We start from the raw sequence: 18,245 nt of genomic DNA, 5'->3' as shown, positions 1-18,245 counted from the left end.
TTATTATTATTATTATTATTATGCTATACAATATACCATCACTGGAGATCTTCCAGGCCACAGGTCTACCTAGGCTTGCTAAGCCTCTGAATTTGGCTCGCCAGGCCTTTTTGGGCAAACCGTGTCCAATTGTAAATCACCTGAAATCAGGTGCAGAGATCCCTTAATCTTCAATCTTCGCAGCCAATGCCACAGCGCTAAGACTGGAGATGGCGCTGTGACGCTTAGAGCTAAGATCAAGAGGTGAGACTCTGCCTGCTCTCTAGCCATAAACTGAAAGAGCAGGAAGCCTTTATCCATGAATCTGATCTTAGCGCTGTGGAACTGCAGCACTGATTTCAGAGATCACCCTGTGTTTGTGCCTTTTACTATCCAAGAGCAAATAGGGGCGTATCTCTGATCAGCGCTAAGACGGGAGGCAAGCCTCTGCCTCCTTAAACCATCAGGTGTCATTAGAAAGGTGATTGAAAGGTGGATGTTCCTGCCCACCTTTAAAAATAGGGATTAACCATTTCTCCTCAGCATCCTGTTGGAACTCCCTTACCCCACCTCCCCCCAAAATGTTTACATTGTGAGAAAAGCTCCCCTCCTATGCCTATGGGCAATGGCAGGCTCAATGGAACTTCCATGTTCAGGGGGAGCCTATCTCTTAATATTGGGTTGCGTGGCTAGTTCCCGACCCCCCCCCCCCAGGTGGAAATAATGACACATGACACAATTATTAAGGTTAATGGGCTTAAAAAGGCCACAACTTTATTGGTTACAGGTGATGAGCAGTATTGGCTTAGGCATTGGTCCTAACCGACTATATCCGGCTTCAGCCCGTCTGCTTGAAGTCCGGGAAGGGTTAACCACCAGTAGGGGGAGTCCTGCTGATGCACATCAACTAGGAACTCCCCCGGGGTCACCACTAGGGGGCGTGCCTTAGGCCCTCACCTCCCTAGGCTTCGGACAGGGCCACGCCCCCCCGGAAGCCTTTACCGGACTACCCTTCAATATGTGGGGCAGGTGATGGCGATACCTCCCCTCTTCCATCTACAGAAATATGTTGTTGTTGTTTAGTCGTTTAGTTGTGTCCGACTCTTCGTGACCCCCTGGACCAGAGCACGCCAGGCACTCCTGTCTTCCACTGCCTCCCACAGTTTGGTCAAACTCATGCCGGTAGCTTCGAGAACACTGTCCCACCATCTCATCCTCTGTCGTCCCCTTCTCCTTGTGCCCTCCGTCTTCCCCAACATCAGGGTCTTTTCCAGGGAGTCTTCTCTTCTCATGAGGTGGCCAAAGTATTGGAGCCTCAGCTTCAGGATCTGTCCTTCCAGTGAGCACTCAGGGCTGATTTCCTTAAGAATGGAGAGGTTTGATCTTCTTGCAGTCCATGGGACTCTCAAGAGTCTCCTCCAACACCATAATTCAAAAGAAATATACCAATGCCTAACCGCCAATACCAAGAAAGTTGTGATGATTTGGTACAAGGTAGGCGGAAACCAAGTGGCTGGTGCCAATTTGCCAAGTGGAAAAATTCCTACCAGGCCCCTCAACAGCAACCAACCGAGGTCCATAGCAAGGTCAAGGAACAAAAACCTTATAGGGCGGGAGGGTGGGAAAACAGGAACAGCTGGTGGGTGGCAAAGAGGGAGATCCCCAGCCGTGTCCTGCCTTATATAGGGCAGGCCACGCCCCTGAGCCAGCCGATTGGGTGACGTGGCTGGGAATTCCTCCAATCCCACTCTAACCCTAACCCTAACCCTAACCCCACCTCCTCCTTAGGCAGAAGTGGCTTTGCGAGGAGGCACTGTTTATTCCCTCTCCCGCTTGTGGGCTTTCTACAAGCATTTGGCTGGGCACTGTGGAAATCCAGAATGCTGTGTTAGATGGGTCTTTGCTTTGACCCAGGAGGGATCTGCTGTATTTTCTGGCGTATAACCCAGGAAAATCTTCTCAAAAGTCGGGGGTCGTCTTAAACGCCGGCTACAGCAGCAGCTCCTGCAGAAACTCCCTACCAAAGGATAAAACGACAGCAAATTAAATCAGAGGACACCAAGCTCTCTAGATGAATCAGAAATATGCTTGAAAATTGGCCCCAGAAGCCCCCGGCCACTGGGAAGTGGAGCGGATTTCCGAGCCTGGTTTTTTAAATTTTTATTTGGTGTGCGTTGGAAGAGGGGTAGTCTTATACGACAAGTAAATCCCAAACTCTATATTTTAACTGGAAATGTTGGGGGGTCGTCTTATACTCCCAGTCGTCTTATACGCCGTAAAATAAGGTACTTATATGTGCAGAGATTTGCCCCCCCCCCCCTCTCCTCTGTAAGGATGGTTTCCAGCTCCCATGCATTTGACTGGATTTAAGTCAGCCAGCAAACCCTGCCGTCTGCCCTGCTTAGCTTCAGCTGAGCTTTGAGTCTGTGTCTCATTCCAGAGCGGAGACCGGGTCAGCGTGGCCGTCAAGACCTGCAAGAAGGACTGTACAGCTGAGAACAAGGAGAAGTTCATGAGCGAAGCAGGTACGAAGGCAGGCAGGCAGGCACTGGTGCACTAGGGACAGGTGGAAGGTGTGCAAAGGAGGGCGACCAAGATCAAGGGTTTGGGGAGCCAAGCCGTATGAGGGATGGTTGAGGGATCTGGGGGAATTTAGCTTGAATAAGAGTCCAGTATAGCTGAAGGAGCGTCTCCACCCCCATCGTTCAGACCTGTCCCGCCCCAACCTGGCCACAGTGATCCATGCGACGGTCATCTCCAGGCTTGACTACTGTAATTCGCTCTAGGCGGGGCTGCCCTTGAAGCTGTCCCAGAAACTCCAGCGGGTGCAGAATGCAGCAGCGAGGCTCCTCACGGGGTCTCTGCCATGGGAGCATATTCACCCAGTGCTTTTCCAGCTGCACTGGCTCCCGGTGGAGTACAGGGTCAGATTTAAGGTGCTGCTTTTGACCTTTAAAGCCCTTCACGGCCTAGGACCCTCGTACCTACGGGACCGCCTCTCCCGGTCTGCCCCACGGAGAGCCTCAAGGTCCATAAATAGCAACACCCTAGTGGTCCTGGGCCCTAAGGAAGTTAGATTGGCTTCAACCAGAGCCAGGGCCTTTTCAACACTGGCCCCCGCCTGGTGGAACGCTCTGCCTCATGAGACCAGGGCCCTGCGGGATCTGATTTCTTTCCGCAGGGCCTGTAAGACAGAGTTGTTCCGCCTGGCCTTTGGCTTGGAGCCAATTTGATTCCCTCCCTCTCTTTCTTTTTTCCTTTCCTTCTCCTGCGATGAGGCTATATTTTAATATTTTAATGTTTCAATATTTTAATGTTGTATTTTAATTTTGTTTTCAAGTTGTAATCATTCAACTTGTTTTTATTATTGCTTGTAAGCCGCTCTGAGCCCGGCCTTGGCTGGGGAGGGCGGGGTATAGATAAAAATTATTATTATTATTATTATTATTATTATTATTATTATTGAGGTCCAGCGCCGAGGGCCTTCTGGCGGTTCCCTCACTATGAGAAGCCAAGTTACAGGGAACCAGGCAGAGGGCCTTCTCAGTGGTGGCACCCGCCCTGTGGAACGCCCTCCCCTCAGATGTGAAAGAGAAAAATAACTACCAAACTTTTAGAAGACATCTGAAGGCAGCCCTGTTTGGGGAAGCTTTTAATGTTTAATAGGTTATTGTATTTTAGTGTTTTCTTTGAAGCTTCCCAGAGTGGCTGGGGAAACCCAGCCAGATGGGCGGGGTATAAATAATAAATTATTATTATTATTATTATTATTATTATTATTATTAAGAGCCTGCTCCAAATATCACATAAGATGGAGCAAGCTTGTTCTCTGCAGCTCAAGCAAATTCAACTGGCAAGAAAAGAGATTCCTAAATATCAGGAAGAACTTTGACGCTAAGAGCTGTTTGACAGTGGAAGGGCTCCCACGGAAAGTGGTGGGCTCCAAGGGTCATCTAGTCCAACCCCCTGCGTTGTAGGAATCACAGCTCAAGAATCCCTGGCAGGTGGCCATCCAACCTCTGCTTAAAAACCTCCAAGGAAGGTTGATAGAAAGGAGTGGGTGGGTGCAGAAACTAGCCCACTGTAACTAGCCCCCCACTCCAAAGATTGCCTAGAAGGGAATGTGGGCCTCTCTCAGGCTGAAAAGCCCCCTCCCCCATATAGAGAGAAGTGATCCTTTGGGTACCCTGGCCTTGAGTCGGTCAGGGTTTCCTTTTGAAGGAGTGAGCATGACGTTAAGTGCGCCTTCAATGCATCCGCAGTGCTGATGAAGAAAATGGACCACCCCCACATTGTGAAGCTCATTGGCATCACCGAGGAGGAGCCCACCTGGATTGTGATGGAGCTCTACCCTTACGGAGAGGTGAGAGGCACAGAGCCGAGAGCCGAGGAGGAAGCAGGTGTGACCAACCCAGGAAGCAGGGCATTGTTGAAAGTGCAGTAGCAGGGATCATTCAGTTTGTAACTCAAGGGTTAACTCTGTTACTTGTAAGTCAGCTGGCTGAGAGGGCTGAGGGGGTTGCTGAGCATCAGAGAAAGTCGCATGACGTTTGGTGGGGCAGAACGTGCTCTGATGGGCTGTCTAGCTACGAGAAAACTTTCTCTCTGGATCTACGTGGGGCTACCTTTGAAGGTGACCTAGAAACTACAACTAATCCAGAATGCGGCAGCCAGACTGGTGACTGGGAGCGGCCGCCAAGACTATATAACACTGGTCTTGAAAGACCTACATTGGCTCCCAGTACGTTTCTGAGCACAATTCAAAGTGTTGGTGCTTGAAAGCCCTAAACAGGCTTGGCCCAGTAGACCCAAAGGAGCGTCTCCACCCCCATTGTTCAGCCCGGACGCTGAGGTCCAGTGCCGAGGGCCTTCTGGGGGTTCCCTCCCTGCAAGAAGTGAGAAGAAGTGAGGTTACAGGGAACCAGGCAGAGGGCCTTCTCGGTGGTTGCACCTGCCCTGTGGAACGCCCTCCCAGCAGATGTCAAGGAAATAAACAACTATCTGACTTTTAGGAGACACCTGAAGGCACCTCTGTTTAGGGAAGTTTTTAATGTTTGCTTTATCGTGTTTTTAATATTCTGTTGGGAGCCACTCAGAGTGGCTGGGGAGACCCATCCAGATGGGTGGGGTATAAATTTATTAATTATTATTATTATTATTATTATTATTATTATTATTATTATTACAGTAGTACCTCCGTTTACGTAACCCTCTGGTTACGTAAACTTCGGGATGCAAAAGTGGCAAACCCAGAAGTATTTTTCCAGGTTTTGCTGCATGTGCAGAAGTAGACCTCCAGTTGCAAAAACCTCGGGATCCAGCCGGACCTCCGGACATAGCTGCCAACTTTTCCCTTTTCTTGCGAGGAATCCTATTCGGGATAAGGGAATTTCCCTTAAAAGGGGGGAAACGTTGACAGCTATGCCTCCGGAACAGATCCCGCCCACAACCGGAGGTACCACTATTTTATTTTCATTATTTATTTTCATTATTATCTTTAGTTGAATCTAGGCCTGTTCTCAACAAGCCCTGTCCCTAAAAAGGCAAAATCCCCTTTGTTTCTTTCTCCTCAAGTTACCTGCCGTTCTGTTCCAATTCTTCAGTAAAGTTTATTTTCTCCCTGCCCTACTGAAATGAGGGGGAAGGGGGATTGGGGAGGGGTCTCTCCTAGGGAGGGGCATTTTGAAAGTGACTCTCCTCTCCCTCACCCTTCCTTCTCCCCGCTTCAGCTGGGGCATTACCTGGAGCAGAACAAGGCGTCGCTGAAGGTGCAGACCCTCATCCTCTACACCTTGCAGCTCGGCAAAGCCATGGCCTACTTGGAAGCCATCAACTGTGTGCACAGGTACGAGAAGGGCACTTTGCCCCCACCCCACCCCACGGGGCCAGCCCCACAAAGACAGCGGGAGGGCAGCGCATATCGGAGACATGTTTTCGCAGTGCCAAACTTGCGCACCTAGGCTTCTCTGCAGACAGCCACCGATCAGCTCTGAGAAATTGAGAAAGCCCAGACATCTTATTGGTTCCAGATGGACCCTACCTGTGTTCCTCTGTGAGGCAAGGATGCAGAGCAGCCCTGGGTACCAGAAAAGGCATCTCGGATAGATCCACGGTTAGAGAAGGAATGTAGGAGATAAATCAAGAAAATGAATTGGAGGCCACCCCCAGTGGAATTGCTAGCAGAGCCTGATTTTCAGGGTGGGCGGGTCTGGAGTGGATTTGATGACATAAACTCCAGTGGGGAGAGCATTGGGGTCATGCGCAAGGAGCTATGCACATGCACAGGTGCGCTGCTCAGGATGGAAGTCTCTCTCCCAGGACCTCCAGACGTGCACCACAGAGAGGTCACTTGCGTCACCCGTAGCTGAGTAAGATTGTCTTCCAAAACAGGGTTTTAGCAGTGAGTCCGTGAGTGACTGTGGAGGCCAATTCTGGATCCACACATCCTTCCACAGTGGGGACATTGGTTTCTGGGCGGGAGTTGATCATGGTGAAGATTTGCCACGCGTGCCTTCCTCTTAGCACATTACTCCCTTGCGTCCTGAGTTTGAGTGTCTTCAAAGCCCAGGACACCTTTGGTCAAGGCTGTTCTCCAACTGGAGCACTCGCAGGCCAGTGTTTCCCAGTTGTCGGTGTTTATACTACATTTTTAAAGATTTGCCTTGAGACAGTCTTTAAACCTCTTTTGTTGACCACCAGCATTACGCTTTCCATTTCTAAGTTTGGAATAGAGTAGCTGCTTTGGAAGACGATCATCAGGCATCCGCACAACATGACCAGTCCAACGAAGTTAAAGAATCATTTCTTCGACACTGGTGATCTTTGCTTCTTCCAGTACACTAGCATTAGTTTGCCTGCCTTCCCAAGTAATGTGTAAGATTTTTTGGAGACAACGGCTTGACTTCACCCCCAAAGGCACACTCTTCTGTCGTCTCCTGAGACAGACGAATGCCAACAACAACAACAACATTTGTATCCCACCTTTCCTCCCCGACCTTTTTAAATAAATTCAAAATTTATAAATGCGATAAGCATATAGACACTTAAAACTTTAAGATAAACTACCACAGAGAGCTAACCCAGAGTTACCCATGGAACCGAGTTTGGGGATTTTCTTAACAAACTAGTTTGAGTCAGGAGATGGTCTGCGCCTACAGATCTGTACACAGAATCTGGCGACCATCCGGGTCGTCTTCTGATCTTTGCCCAACAGAAGGTTGAATTTTTGCTTTTCCGGGAGGTCAGCGAGCCTCACCAGCAGGTCATCAAAGGTCTCACTACGTGCCTCTTCATAAAAGGGACATCTAAAGAACAAGTGCTCTGGGCTTCCTATCTCCCCCAATGAACAGGCGCAAAGTCTCTGAGTGTATGGGACTTTTTAAAAGGCTCCTTCCAGGATCGGAGAGGGCAGAGCCGAGCTTCTGGCAAGTGTAAAAGCCCTTCTTGCATTTTTGGATACAAGAAAGAAGAGATATGCTGCCAGTGCAGCTATATATCTCTCGATTTCTCCAATTTTATAGGCGGGGCACCTTGAGCAGTCCTGTTGCCAAGGTCCTTAAGTTGGCTTCCGTAGTTCTCCCTGTTTTGTCCTCACCACAACCCTGTGAGGTAGGTCAGGCTGAGAGCAAGTGACTGAATGAGGTCATCTCATGAGCTTCATGGCTGAGTAGGGAATCGAACCCTGGTCTCCCAAGTCCTAGTCCAGCGCTCTAACCACAATGCAGGCTGTCTTATCGGTGAGCGATAGATGACCCGGGGGTCCCACCATGGCATGTGTGCTCAGGCACTTCTGATCCACCCTACCCCTCCCATCATACCTATTGCCCCCCCTCCACCTCCCAGAAAAGGAGTGGCCAATCTCAACTTGTCACCTGCAGGGACATCGCTGTCCGGAATGTACTGGTGGCTTCTCACGAGTGCGTCAAACTGGGAGATTTTGGGCTCTCCAGATACATTGAGGATGACGAGTATTACAAAGGTAAGGAGGGGGGGCTGGGGGTGTCCCAGAGCTTCAGGCTGAACAGTTATATTTTCTGAAAATCCTCCTGAAAAATAATCTCTCAAAGGACCTGTTGATGGCATTTTTACCATTGTACTGTTGAGAGTGGTCTGTGTGTGTGGTTTGGGAGCTGCACGGTCAGGGAAAAAACCAATGCTGTCCAGGGCTGTAAAGACTGCAGAGAGAATAATTGGGTGCACTCTTTCCACCCTGGATCAAATCTATGCTTCCAGGTGCCCTAAGAAAGCTGCAGAGATAGCGCAGGATAGTGCGCACCCCGGAAATGATCTCTTTCAGCTTCTGCCTTCTGGAAGAAGGTAGAGGGTTATAAAGACCAGGACTAGCTGCCTGAGAAACAGTTTCTATCCAAATGTGATTTTGGTTTTAAACGCAGTGTAAGGTAGTCTCTGTGGGAGTATATTGTATTTAATTATGGGGGGTCAGAGTTTTTAGGGGGCTAACCAGGTTGGGATGGCAGGCTTGTTGGGTTTTGAATGTCTGATGTAGATTTTTTTCAATTTCGTTGTTCTGTTTGGGACAATGACAATAAAGATTATAGTTTCATTTCGTATGTTGCATACATGTAATTAAAGTCTGCATGGCCACTGCTTTGTGTTTGCTGCGCAAGCTGAATTTGACCCTCGCTGGTGCATCAAGAAGATGCCCAATTCAAGTGCCCAACATCTCTTGTGCAAAGGATTGGCGCAGTAACACAGGAAGCTGTGTATGTACATCTTAGAGCAGTATTTTCTACACTCCCTGGCAGTGACTCTCCAGGGATTCAGGCAGGTGACAATCACAGCCCTACCAGAAGATGTCATTGGGATTGACCCTGAGACTATCTGAAGGCAAAGCTGATGTTCTGCCACTAAGCTACTGGCCTTCCCACCAAAAATATTGGGTGACAAGACTGGAAAAGGCCTCCACCCAAGTCCTTGGGATGTCCCTACCAGCCGGAAGAGTTAGTTTTTTGTGAGGCCAGCTCCTCTGGGCATGTCAAGGCTGCAGGGCAGCTCAGCTGTGGCCTGCAACCGGGTTCAGAAATGTGGGGTGCAGTTTGTTTGTTTGGCAGAGCACTTGTTTCCCGTGTGAAGGTTTGGGGACTAGTTTCCAGCATCTCTAGTTAAATGGGTTGGAAGTCCCAGGACCAGAAAGGGTCCCCAAACAACCGTTGCTCGTATACACGGGTATTCGGTGATGGGTATTCGGGGACGCGGGTGGCGCTGTGGGTTAAACCACAGAGCCTAGGACTTGCTGATCAGAAGGTCGCGGTTTGAATCCCCGTGACGGGGTGAGCTCCCGTTGCTTGGTCCCTGCTCCTGCCAACCTAGCAGTTCGAAAGCACATCAAAGTGCAAGTAGATCAATAGGTACCGCTCCGGCGGGAAGGTAAACGGCGTTTCCGTGCGCTGCTCTGGTTCGCCAGAAAAGGCTTAGTCCTGCTGGCCACATGACCCGGAAGCTGTACGCCGGCTCCCTCGGCCAATAAAGCGAGATGAGCGCCGCAACCCCAGAGTCGTCCACGACTGGACCTAACGGTCAGGGGTCCCTTTACCTTTATGCATACGCTTGGCCTGAAGCGAGACCTCTAGGACCCAGAATGACAGCAGGCTGGAGGACTTCCATACTGCAAAGCCATTTGATTTGGGGAGGGCATGCAAAATGTCTGAGGTCCAATTCCTGACATCTCCAGATAGGACTGTGGAAGGTTCCCTGCCTGATACGCTTTAGAGCTGTTGCCGGTCAGAGTTGCCAGTACTAAGCTACATGGACCAATGCTGGAGTCAGCATAAGGCGGCTGCCCATGCTGCTATATTTGGGGGCCACATGGAGATGGAATGTCGTGTCAAACAATAAAAATGTGTTTTTAAAAGATTGAAAATGCAGCAATCAAAAATATAGCGAATGCAGAAGCCTCCGCTCAGTTGTAACCTTGCTGGCTTGCCTGTGCTTTGGGAATAACTGGCTCTGATCTCTCCCTGCTCCCCACCTCGCCTTTCTCAACCCAGCCTCCGTGACTCGCCTGCCCATCAAGTGGATGGCCCCAGAGTCCATCAACTTCCGCCGATTCACCTCTGCCAGCGACGTGTGGATGTTCGGTGAGTGGTTGCTGAGAGACGACAAGAACTCTGGCAAGAACTCTGAACTAAGTTTCAAAAGTGGGAGTGGTCCCTACTCGCAAATCAATAGTCAATTGTAACAAAAAACTAATCCATTCAAAAGTACGTAATCTGACAAGGATTACAAACTCAAATAGAGATTACAAACTCAAACTCATAAGGATTTGTGTAACACAATAATTCATCACAGTATCAGAGATAAGAGTTTGTGAGTAGAGATAAGTTCACGTTAGTCCATAGTCAGAGAGAAACGTAGAAAATAACAGGATATATTTATACGAGTTCTTCAAACTTACACGACCCCTTAAAAATTAGGTAAGGAACCAAATGTTGTACAATACCGTTTTATAATTTATGATAATTTAGAATTTAAATGTATTTTGATGTAATGTTTGATACTTCCAGCTGATGAAGGTGAATATATCGAAACAGTCCTGGTTTCTGATCCATAATTGACTTCTGACTTCTGCTCAGTGATTGAAATTAAGACCTTCACGTCAAATCTGACTATGGACTAACATGAACTTATCTCTACTCATGAGTTTGAGTTTGTATGTCAGAATACAGCCCTGACACATACTTTTGAATGGATTAGTTTTTGTTACAATTGACTATTGATTTGCGAGTAGGGACCACTCCCACTATTGAAACTTACATTGGCCTGAGTTCTTGGTGTGCTTTTTTCTTGGTGTATTTATATATTTAATAACAAGAACTCCAACTTATTTAATGTTTGGGGGCGGCAGCAGCAGGATCCGTGCCTGCGTGCTCCGCCTCCAGCAGAGGCTGGAAACGGAGGGAACCACGTGCAACACACTTAGGAATTGCAAGGGGTGTTTGAAGGCAGGGGTTGCCAACGTGGTGCCCTCCAGATGTGGGGGCGGGGCCTGTGACTCCCCTTCTCCCTGCTCATTGGCCATGCCATGTGAGGCTGGTGAAAACTCTAGTCAAAAGCTCCTAGAGGCCATCCCATTGGCTGCCCTTGTTTGAAAGGGAGCCAAGGTGGATGAACCTGCTGTGCGTTATGCTTGCAAGTGGATGATGTGGTGGATTCCTTCAATAAATAAATCATAATAATTCTGCACATCATTGTGATGTTTGAGACAGATTTAGAACCGCAGTGGCTGATGGGAAGCCCACAAAAAGTGGCACCCACATCATAGCTGTCAACGTTTCCCTTTTTTAAAGGGAAATTCCCTTATTCCAAATAGGATTCCTCGCAAGAAAAGGGAAAAGCTGACAGCTATGACCCACATGTGTCACACGCAGGAGGAATAAGGATATAGTTTGAATGCTTCACCTATGGGTTTATAAATCATTTGCTGTGTCAAGACGAATAGATGTTGTTCATATTGCAGTTGTTATTTTGAACGGAATGTAATTCAGACGAATGAGATTTTGGGACGCAGAAACCAAGTAAATAATGAAACCATCAATTCTAGCATGCGGGAGACCACCTAAATGATATAGTTTGGCATTTGAATGATTGGGATTAGTAATTGTATTATAATTCGGCATTGTTATAGTGTGAGGCTACCAGTGGATTATTGTAATTGAAAACTGATGAAAATCATTGTCCAAAAAACCCCCCAGAAGTGGCATCCACAGGACTATATATTACACAGGCATATACAGAGGCGTTTCTCCAATTTAGCTTTACACGTGCGTAGAAATTATGTCACATTCTCAGAGGACAAGCACGTCTCCGGTATCGGAGCTGGATGCCAGATCCCGTGAGAGAAACAGGGCACCTCCTCTCTTATCAGGCTAGCTCAAGGCCACGTTTTGCAGAAATATTCCCGACACATTCTTAATACAGTCTGAGTATGCAGATTCTCCCACCAGTAAATAATGATAATAATAATAATAATAATAATAATAATAATAATAATAATAATTTATTATTTATACCCCGCCCATCTGGCTGGGCTTCCCGAGCCACTCTGGGCAGCTTCCAAAAAAATATTAAAATATTGTGATACATCAAACATTAAAAGCTTCCCTAAACAGGGCTGCCTTCAGATGTCTTCTAAAAGTCTGGTAGTTGTTGTTCTCTTTGACATCTGGTGGGAGGGTGTTCCACAGGGAGGGCGCCACTACCAAGAAGGCCCTCTGCCTGGTTCCCTGTAACTTGGCTTCTCGCAGTGAGGGTATCTCTTCACACTCTTTTTCTTTCTTTTTTTGTAAATCTCTTCACATTTAGGTTAGCCTTCATTCCCACTGCAGTGGAGGTGCTGCTGTGCTTCCATGAACCAAGAGCACCCAGTGTCCCCATAACTTGATTAACTGCCCTCCCCCAGTTCCTCCAAAGAAAATCTCCTGGGTTTCAACACAGAAATGACAGGCCTGGAAATAAACAACCAATAACAAATACATACCAAATAAATTGTCCCCAAAGGAACATCAAATGGCCATGGATCAGCGATCACTTAAAAGTGTAGCAAGCTGTTGGCAAAACCCCAGGAGCATTATGAAGGCTACCCACAGGTGCAATGAATCACATCAATTTTCAGGAAATTTATCCAAAATCTAAAATCTAGCAATGAGAATACAAACAGTAGCCATCTTGTCAGAAAACGTAAATAAAACAATTGAAATCTAATTCAGTATTCAACCCCCTCCCCCCCAGGTGCAGAGATTAAAATAGGTAAATCAGTCAGAAAACTTAAATAAAACAATTCAAATCTAATTAAGTATTCAACCCCCTACGCCCCCCCAGGGTGCAGAAATTTAAATAGATAAATCAGTCGGAAAACCTAAATAAAACAATTGAAATCTACCATATTTTTTGCTCTATAAGACTCACTTTTTCCCTCCTAAAAAGTAAGGGGAAATGTGTGTGCGTCTTATGGAGTGAATGCAGGCTGCGCAGCTATCACAGAAGCCAGAACAGCAAGAGGGATTGCTGCTTTCACTGCGCAGCGATCCCTCTTGCTGTTCTGGCTTCTGAGATTCAGAATATATTTTTTCTTGTTTTCCTCCTCCAAAAACTAGGTGCGCCTTGTGGTCTGGTGCGTCTTATAGAGCGAAAAATACGGTAATTAAGTGTTCAACCCCCTCTGCCCCCCAGGAGCAGAGATTTAAATAGGTAAATCAGTCTGGTTTCTCGCTGGTGCAGTTTCGTGTCTCCCGCCAATCCCTGCATCTCTCTCCCACGCTCTTTTCTCTTCCTGATTCGCCACCTCAGCCGTCTGCATGTGGGAAATCCTCAGCTATGGGAAGCAGCCCTTCTTCTGGCTGGAGAACAAGGACGTGATCGCGGTGCTTGAGAAGGGAGACCGCCTGCCCAAGCCCGACGCCTGCCCCCCCATCCTCTATGCTCTGATGACCCGCTGCTGGGATTATGACCCCAGCGACCGGCCCAAGTTCAAAGAGCTGGTCTGCAGCTTGAGGTGAGTAGGAGGGTAGCCTGTGGTTACCAGATTTTTTTCAACGAATCCGGGGACATTTTGATTTTATTTTTTGAAGCTGAGTAGCAACAGGGAGTCAGTAGTGGGGATGGTGAGGCAAAAGACCCTGGGCCCAAGCACACATGCATGTTGTGTAAAGGTGCAAAGCCCTTCTTTCGCACCTTGTGAAACATAAATGCGCAGAGTTTTTAAAAAACTGGACAACTGCCAGCCGCCCACAACTCCTGAGCCTCCTCCAATCAGTCAAAACAAAGGGGGAAGGGGGCAGGAGATCTGTAGCGCTGGACACCCCCAGTTCCCCTTTGGCAGTCCTTCCGGCAAGGAAAAATGGCAGGCACCCCAGCAGCAAGCAGCTCCTGAAGCCAGCCAGAGCCAACTGCACTACCAGGCTGGCTCCAGGCTGCCGCTGCCACTTTTCCCGGGGACAGATTTGCAAATCTGGGGACATTCTGGGCACGGAATTTGTCCAGGGACAGATTTGGAAATCTGGAGACTGTCCCCAGGAACCAGGGATGTCTGGTAACCCTAGGTTAAAAAAGGTAAAGGGACCCCTGACCATTAGGCCGACTCTGGGGTTGCAGCGCTCATCTCGCTTTATTGGCCGAGGGAGCCGGCGTACAGCTTCCAGGTCATGTGGCCAGCATGACTAAGCCGCTTCTGGCGCACGGAAACACCATTTACCTTCCCATCGGAGCGGTACCTATTTATCTACTTGCACTTTGACGTGCTTTCGAACTGCTAGGTTGGCAGGAGCTGGGACCGAGCAACGGGAGCTCACCCCGTCGTGGGGGTTCGAACTGCCAACCTTCTGATCGGCAAGTCCTAGGCTCTGTGGTTTAACCCACTGTGCCACCCGCGTCCAACCCTAGGTTAGCCATTACAAATCTGAAATCTGCACTAGGGAAAGCAACATTCTGCGAGCTGAATAAATCACATAAGCAAAGTTGCAGAATTCCCTTGGTTCCGCAGATTCCATTCCACAATGCACGTGGTTTCCCATAGCATAATTCGTTTTCTAAACACTGGAGTAAACTAAGCTTAAGACACACTGTAATTAATGAACATGACTAGGTTATGTCCATTCATTTCAGTGGGCCTACTCTGAGTCTACATGAATTGAATACCATCCATTGTTTGCTTAGAGAACTGCCTTACCGGATTGGATAAGTGCAAATCTCAAACGATGGCAGTGTTTCGGTTCGCACGTTGATTTGAGAAGTGCAAGTTAAGAGTAAAAGGCAAACGAAACCCAATTCCTCCCCCATTCCTGTTAAACGAAATGAATGAAACCCCCAGAGAAAACTTTGCAGGCAGTTGTTCTGCCAAGCTGAATGGCTCTCTTCCCTCTTTTGATTGCAGTGACGTTTACCAGATGGAGAAAGAGATTGCACGGGAGCAAGAGAGGAACAACCGCCACCGGCCCCCCAAAATTATGGAGCCCCCCTCTTCGCAGGAGCCCCCTCCAAAGGTGAGAAAAGTTCGTATGCACAGAGACAGGCTCCAAGCATAGGCCACTCTCTTGTTATTGGGTTCCGTCAGATTCTTCCATGGGAAAAGTTCTTCCAAGTGGAAGACTGTTGCAGGAATTTATGTATAGGTTGGGGTGGGGGGAGGGTTGCCCCTCCAGCAGATATCATGGACATGCAGCCCACTACCAAAATCAGCACAATCATTTTTGTGACTTATCCCCACAAAACACTTCATCACAGTTTCTTCCTGTCTATTCAAAGGGCCTCTGCTGCACAATACCAAATGTAAGAATTCACTGATAAATGTATCTGTCTACTGGCTCACTGGGAAAACTTCAGAAATTCATATAGACATGTGAGCTCAGCTACTCAGCAGCCCCTCTGCCTGAGTGATAACTCCTGGCCTCCTGATACCTGAGTGCCAGACAGGTAGCCATTCCAGAAATACCAAACCCAGATGAAGACAAAAGGGTGTGATGAACTTGGCTGGGAAACAGGGAAATGTAAATATCTCTTTTGTTACACTTGATGGGTGTTTGGTGGAGGGCAAGGGGAACCGTGGGGCAGGGTCCAGGATGCTCAGATTCCTGCCACCAGACCTCCCCTTTCATGATGTAACCATGATGTATGAGTGTAACATGGGGATTAGCAGCTAATAAAAGTTTGGGTTCTCTTTTGTTTGGGGCTTCCATCTTGTTCCACCTGGTGGCAGGTGGGAGTCCTGTCGCGACAGTCTTCAATAAAGACCAAGCCTACTGGCTGCTGTTTTGCTCTGGTATCCCTGGCTGGTGTCCTTGTTTTTTGTCCAAGGGAGCCCTCAGATTTCTCCGTTAACAAGAGAAAAAGCCATAGGCCTTGATCACCTCGCTGGAGTTTTCACTGGATCTAATTTACTCATTATTTTTTTCTTTGTTTGCTTAATTGAACTTCTGACAGTTGTGGGGTTCCTCAGGATTCATACAGTTGCAGATTTGGAAGGGACCCAAAGGGTCATCCAGCCCAACCCCCTTGAAATGCAGGAACCACTGCAGGGTTTTTCTAAAAGCAAATATTTATTTATCTGAAACTCATATAAACCACTTCATGTTTTTAAACAAAATCTGTAAGAGGTGTGCAACTTTAAAAAAACAACAATAAGCAATATAATAAAGACCAGAATAGAATATAAAACCAGGAGGGCACTAGGAAGATGGTCGCTCTTGGCTCTTGATTTTGGCCTTAATTTGGAGGCACTGGTTGGCCACTGTGAGAACAGGACACTGGATTTGGTGGGCCACTGGCATGATCCTGCAGACTGGGCATCCCCAGCCTTCAGCCCTCCAGAAGTTTTGGACTACAATTCCCATCATCCCTGACCACTGGTCCTGCTAGCTAGGGATCATAGAAAGTGTCCTTTCCTACTGCATCACGGTGTGGTACGCTGGTTTGACATCATCTGATAGAAAGTGCCTACAGAGGGTGGTGAATACAGCACAAGATATTATCGGCTGTCCCATGAATCCGCTGGATGAAATAGCGGAAGAATGTTGCCTCAGAAGAGTGAGGAAAATTCTCAGGGATGATTCACACCCTGGCCGGCACTTTCTTGATCTCCTGCCCTCGGGCAGAAGATATAGAAGCAGGATTAGTCGCACCAACAGGGTAAAGAACAGCTTCTATCTGTGGGCTGTTAGGCTGCTGAGTGAAAAGATAACAACAGGGCAACTGACTTTCGGGTTTGGGGGGGGTGTCAGTAAACGAGGGGAATTAAGACTAAGCTGAGTGGGGGGTGCTGGTGTAATCTCACTGTACACAAGTTGTACAAGTGACAATAAAGTATTTCAATTCAATTTCAATATATATTTATATATTGGGTGTTTGGTTTTTTAATGGGTGGAAGAGCCAAGTCCATGCTTGGTTTCCCAATATTTCTTTGACGCTCACCAAGCCTCCCTTCTTCTCCGCAGCCAAGCAGACCAAAGTACAAGCCGCCCCCCCAGACCAACCTGCTGGCCCCCAAACTGCAATTCCAGGTAAGACCAGGAACTTCTCGTTTGTCTCGCCAGACTCATGTTGACTGTTGCATTTTTGTTCCTGCCGAGCCAAAAATGAGTGCTTTTCCTGCTGAATTTGTAGCAGCTGCTTGATGCTTGTCAGGAATTCCTGCAGCTGCCGGAACAAGACTTCTGATCTTTCTGTTTATTGCTTCTAATTCCTTCCCAGAATCTGGTTTTAAACCCTTGCGCTTGCAGCCCAACAAAATGTTGCCGGTGCCAGCCAGCCAGCCAGCCAGCCATGCCCATTTCCTAGAGCAGGCATAGGCAAACTCAGCCCTCCAGATGTTTTATAATAATAATAAAATAATAAAATTTTATTTATATCCCGCCCTCCCCAGCCGAGAGCGGCTAACAACAGTAAAATAATACAGCATTCTAAAATCAATTCATTATAAAATCAGTTCAAATCAAATTGATGGCAACCATTCTTGGGACTACAACTCCCATCATCCCTAGCTAACAGGGATGAGGGGAATTGTAGTCTCAAAACATCTGGAGGGCCGAGTTTGCCTATGCCTGTCCTAGAGACTCTGTTCCATTCCTCTCCCCAACAGATGGACTTTTCAACACCAAATACCCATATACACCCCCTGCCTCCCCCTTGCCTCTTAACAGCCCCCTAGGGAATCCCACTGCCCCACAGGAAGCAACCCCACCTGCTTTGGGAACCACTGCTCTAAGTCTGTGGGGCACATCTAACCTCGGACGCCCAATGGGCAGATTGGCAAACTGAACTGGCTGCTCGTTTTTGGAGTGAAATAGCAACCATTTGCGTCGCCAGCCACCGCTCACATCAAGCTGGTTTCTGGTGCCCCTTGTGGAACGGGATTCCCCAAATTTCTGGTCTGAAAATCTTAAGGGAATGCCCACTACTTCCCCTTACCCGGATGTAAGATGTGTAGGAATAATGGAGGACGACGGGAGGTTGGATGCAGTGAGCTGTGCGTGAGCAATCTGGCAAGCACGCTCCAAGCAGGCAGCCAACTAGCTGTGCAGAAAGGTAAAGGGACCCCTGACCATTAGGTCCAGTCGTGGCCGACTCTGGGGTTGCGGTGCTCATCTCGCTTTACTGGCTGAGGGAGCCAGCATACAGCTTCCAGGTCATGTGGCCAGCATGACTAAGCCGCTTCTGGCGAACCAGAGCAGCTCACGGAAACGCCGTTTACCTTCCCACTGGAGCGGTACCTATTTATCTACTTGCACTTTGACGTGCTTTCAAACTGCTAGGTTGGC

At 48.1% G+C, this 18,245-nt stretch overlaps 1 protein-coding gene across 7 annotated transcripts in view; it reads left to right on the top strand.

Annotated features, from left to right (window-relative positions):
* PTK2B (protein tyrosine kinase 2 beta) overlaps nt 1-18,245 on the top strand; it is a 115,193-nt gene that overhangs the window by 79,931 nt on the left and 17,017 nt on the right. For all 7 annotated transcript variants that reach the window (XM_081000888.1, XM_081000889.1, XM_081000891.1 and 4 more), the window contains 8 exons: nt 2,420-2,504; nt 4,242-4,342; nt 5,709-5,824; nt 7,857-7,957; nt 9,987-10,076; nt 13,285-13,489; nt 14,867-14,975; nt 16,923-16,988. In XM_081000888.1, the coding sequence (XP_080857014.1) occupies nt 2,420-2,504; nt 4,242-4,342; nt 5,709-5,824; nt 7,857-7,957; nt 9,987-10,076; nt 13,285-13,489; nt 14,867-14,975; nt 16,923-16,988 (873 nt within the window). The remainder of the gene's footprint in view (nt 1-2,419; nt 2,505-4,241; nt 4,343-5,708; nt 5,825-7,856; nt 7,958-9,986; nt 10,077-13,284; nt 13,490-14,866; nt 14,976-16,922; nt 16,989-18,245) is intronic.

This window comes from Podarcis pityusensis, assembly GCF_964106645.2.
Source record: "Podarcis pityusensis genome assembly, chromosome: 3".
Lineage (NCBI taxonomy): Eukaryota > Metazoa > Chordata > Lepidosauria > Squamata > Lacertidae > Podarcis > Podarcis pityusensis.
This window is presented reverse-complemented; position numbering and strand designations above follow the sequence as displayed.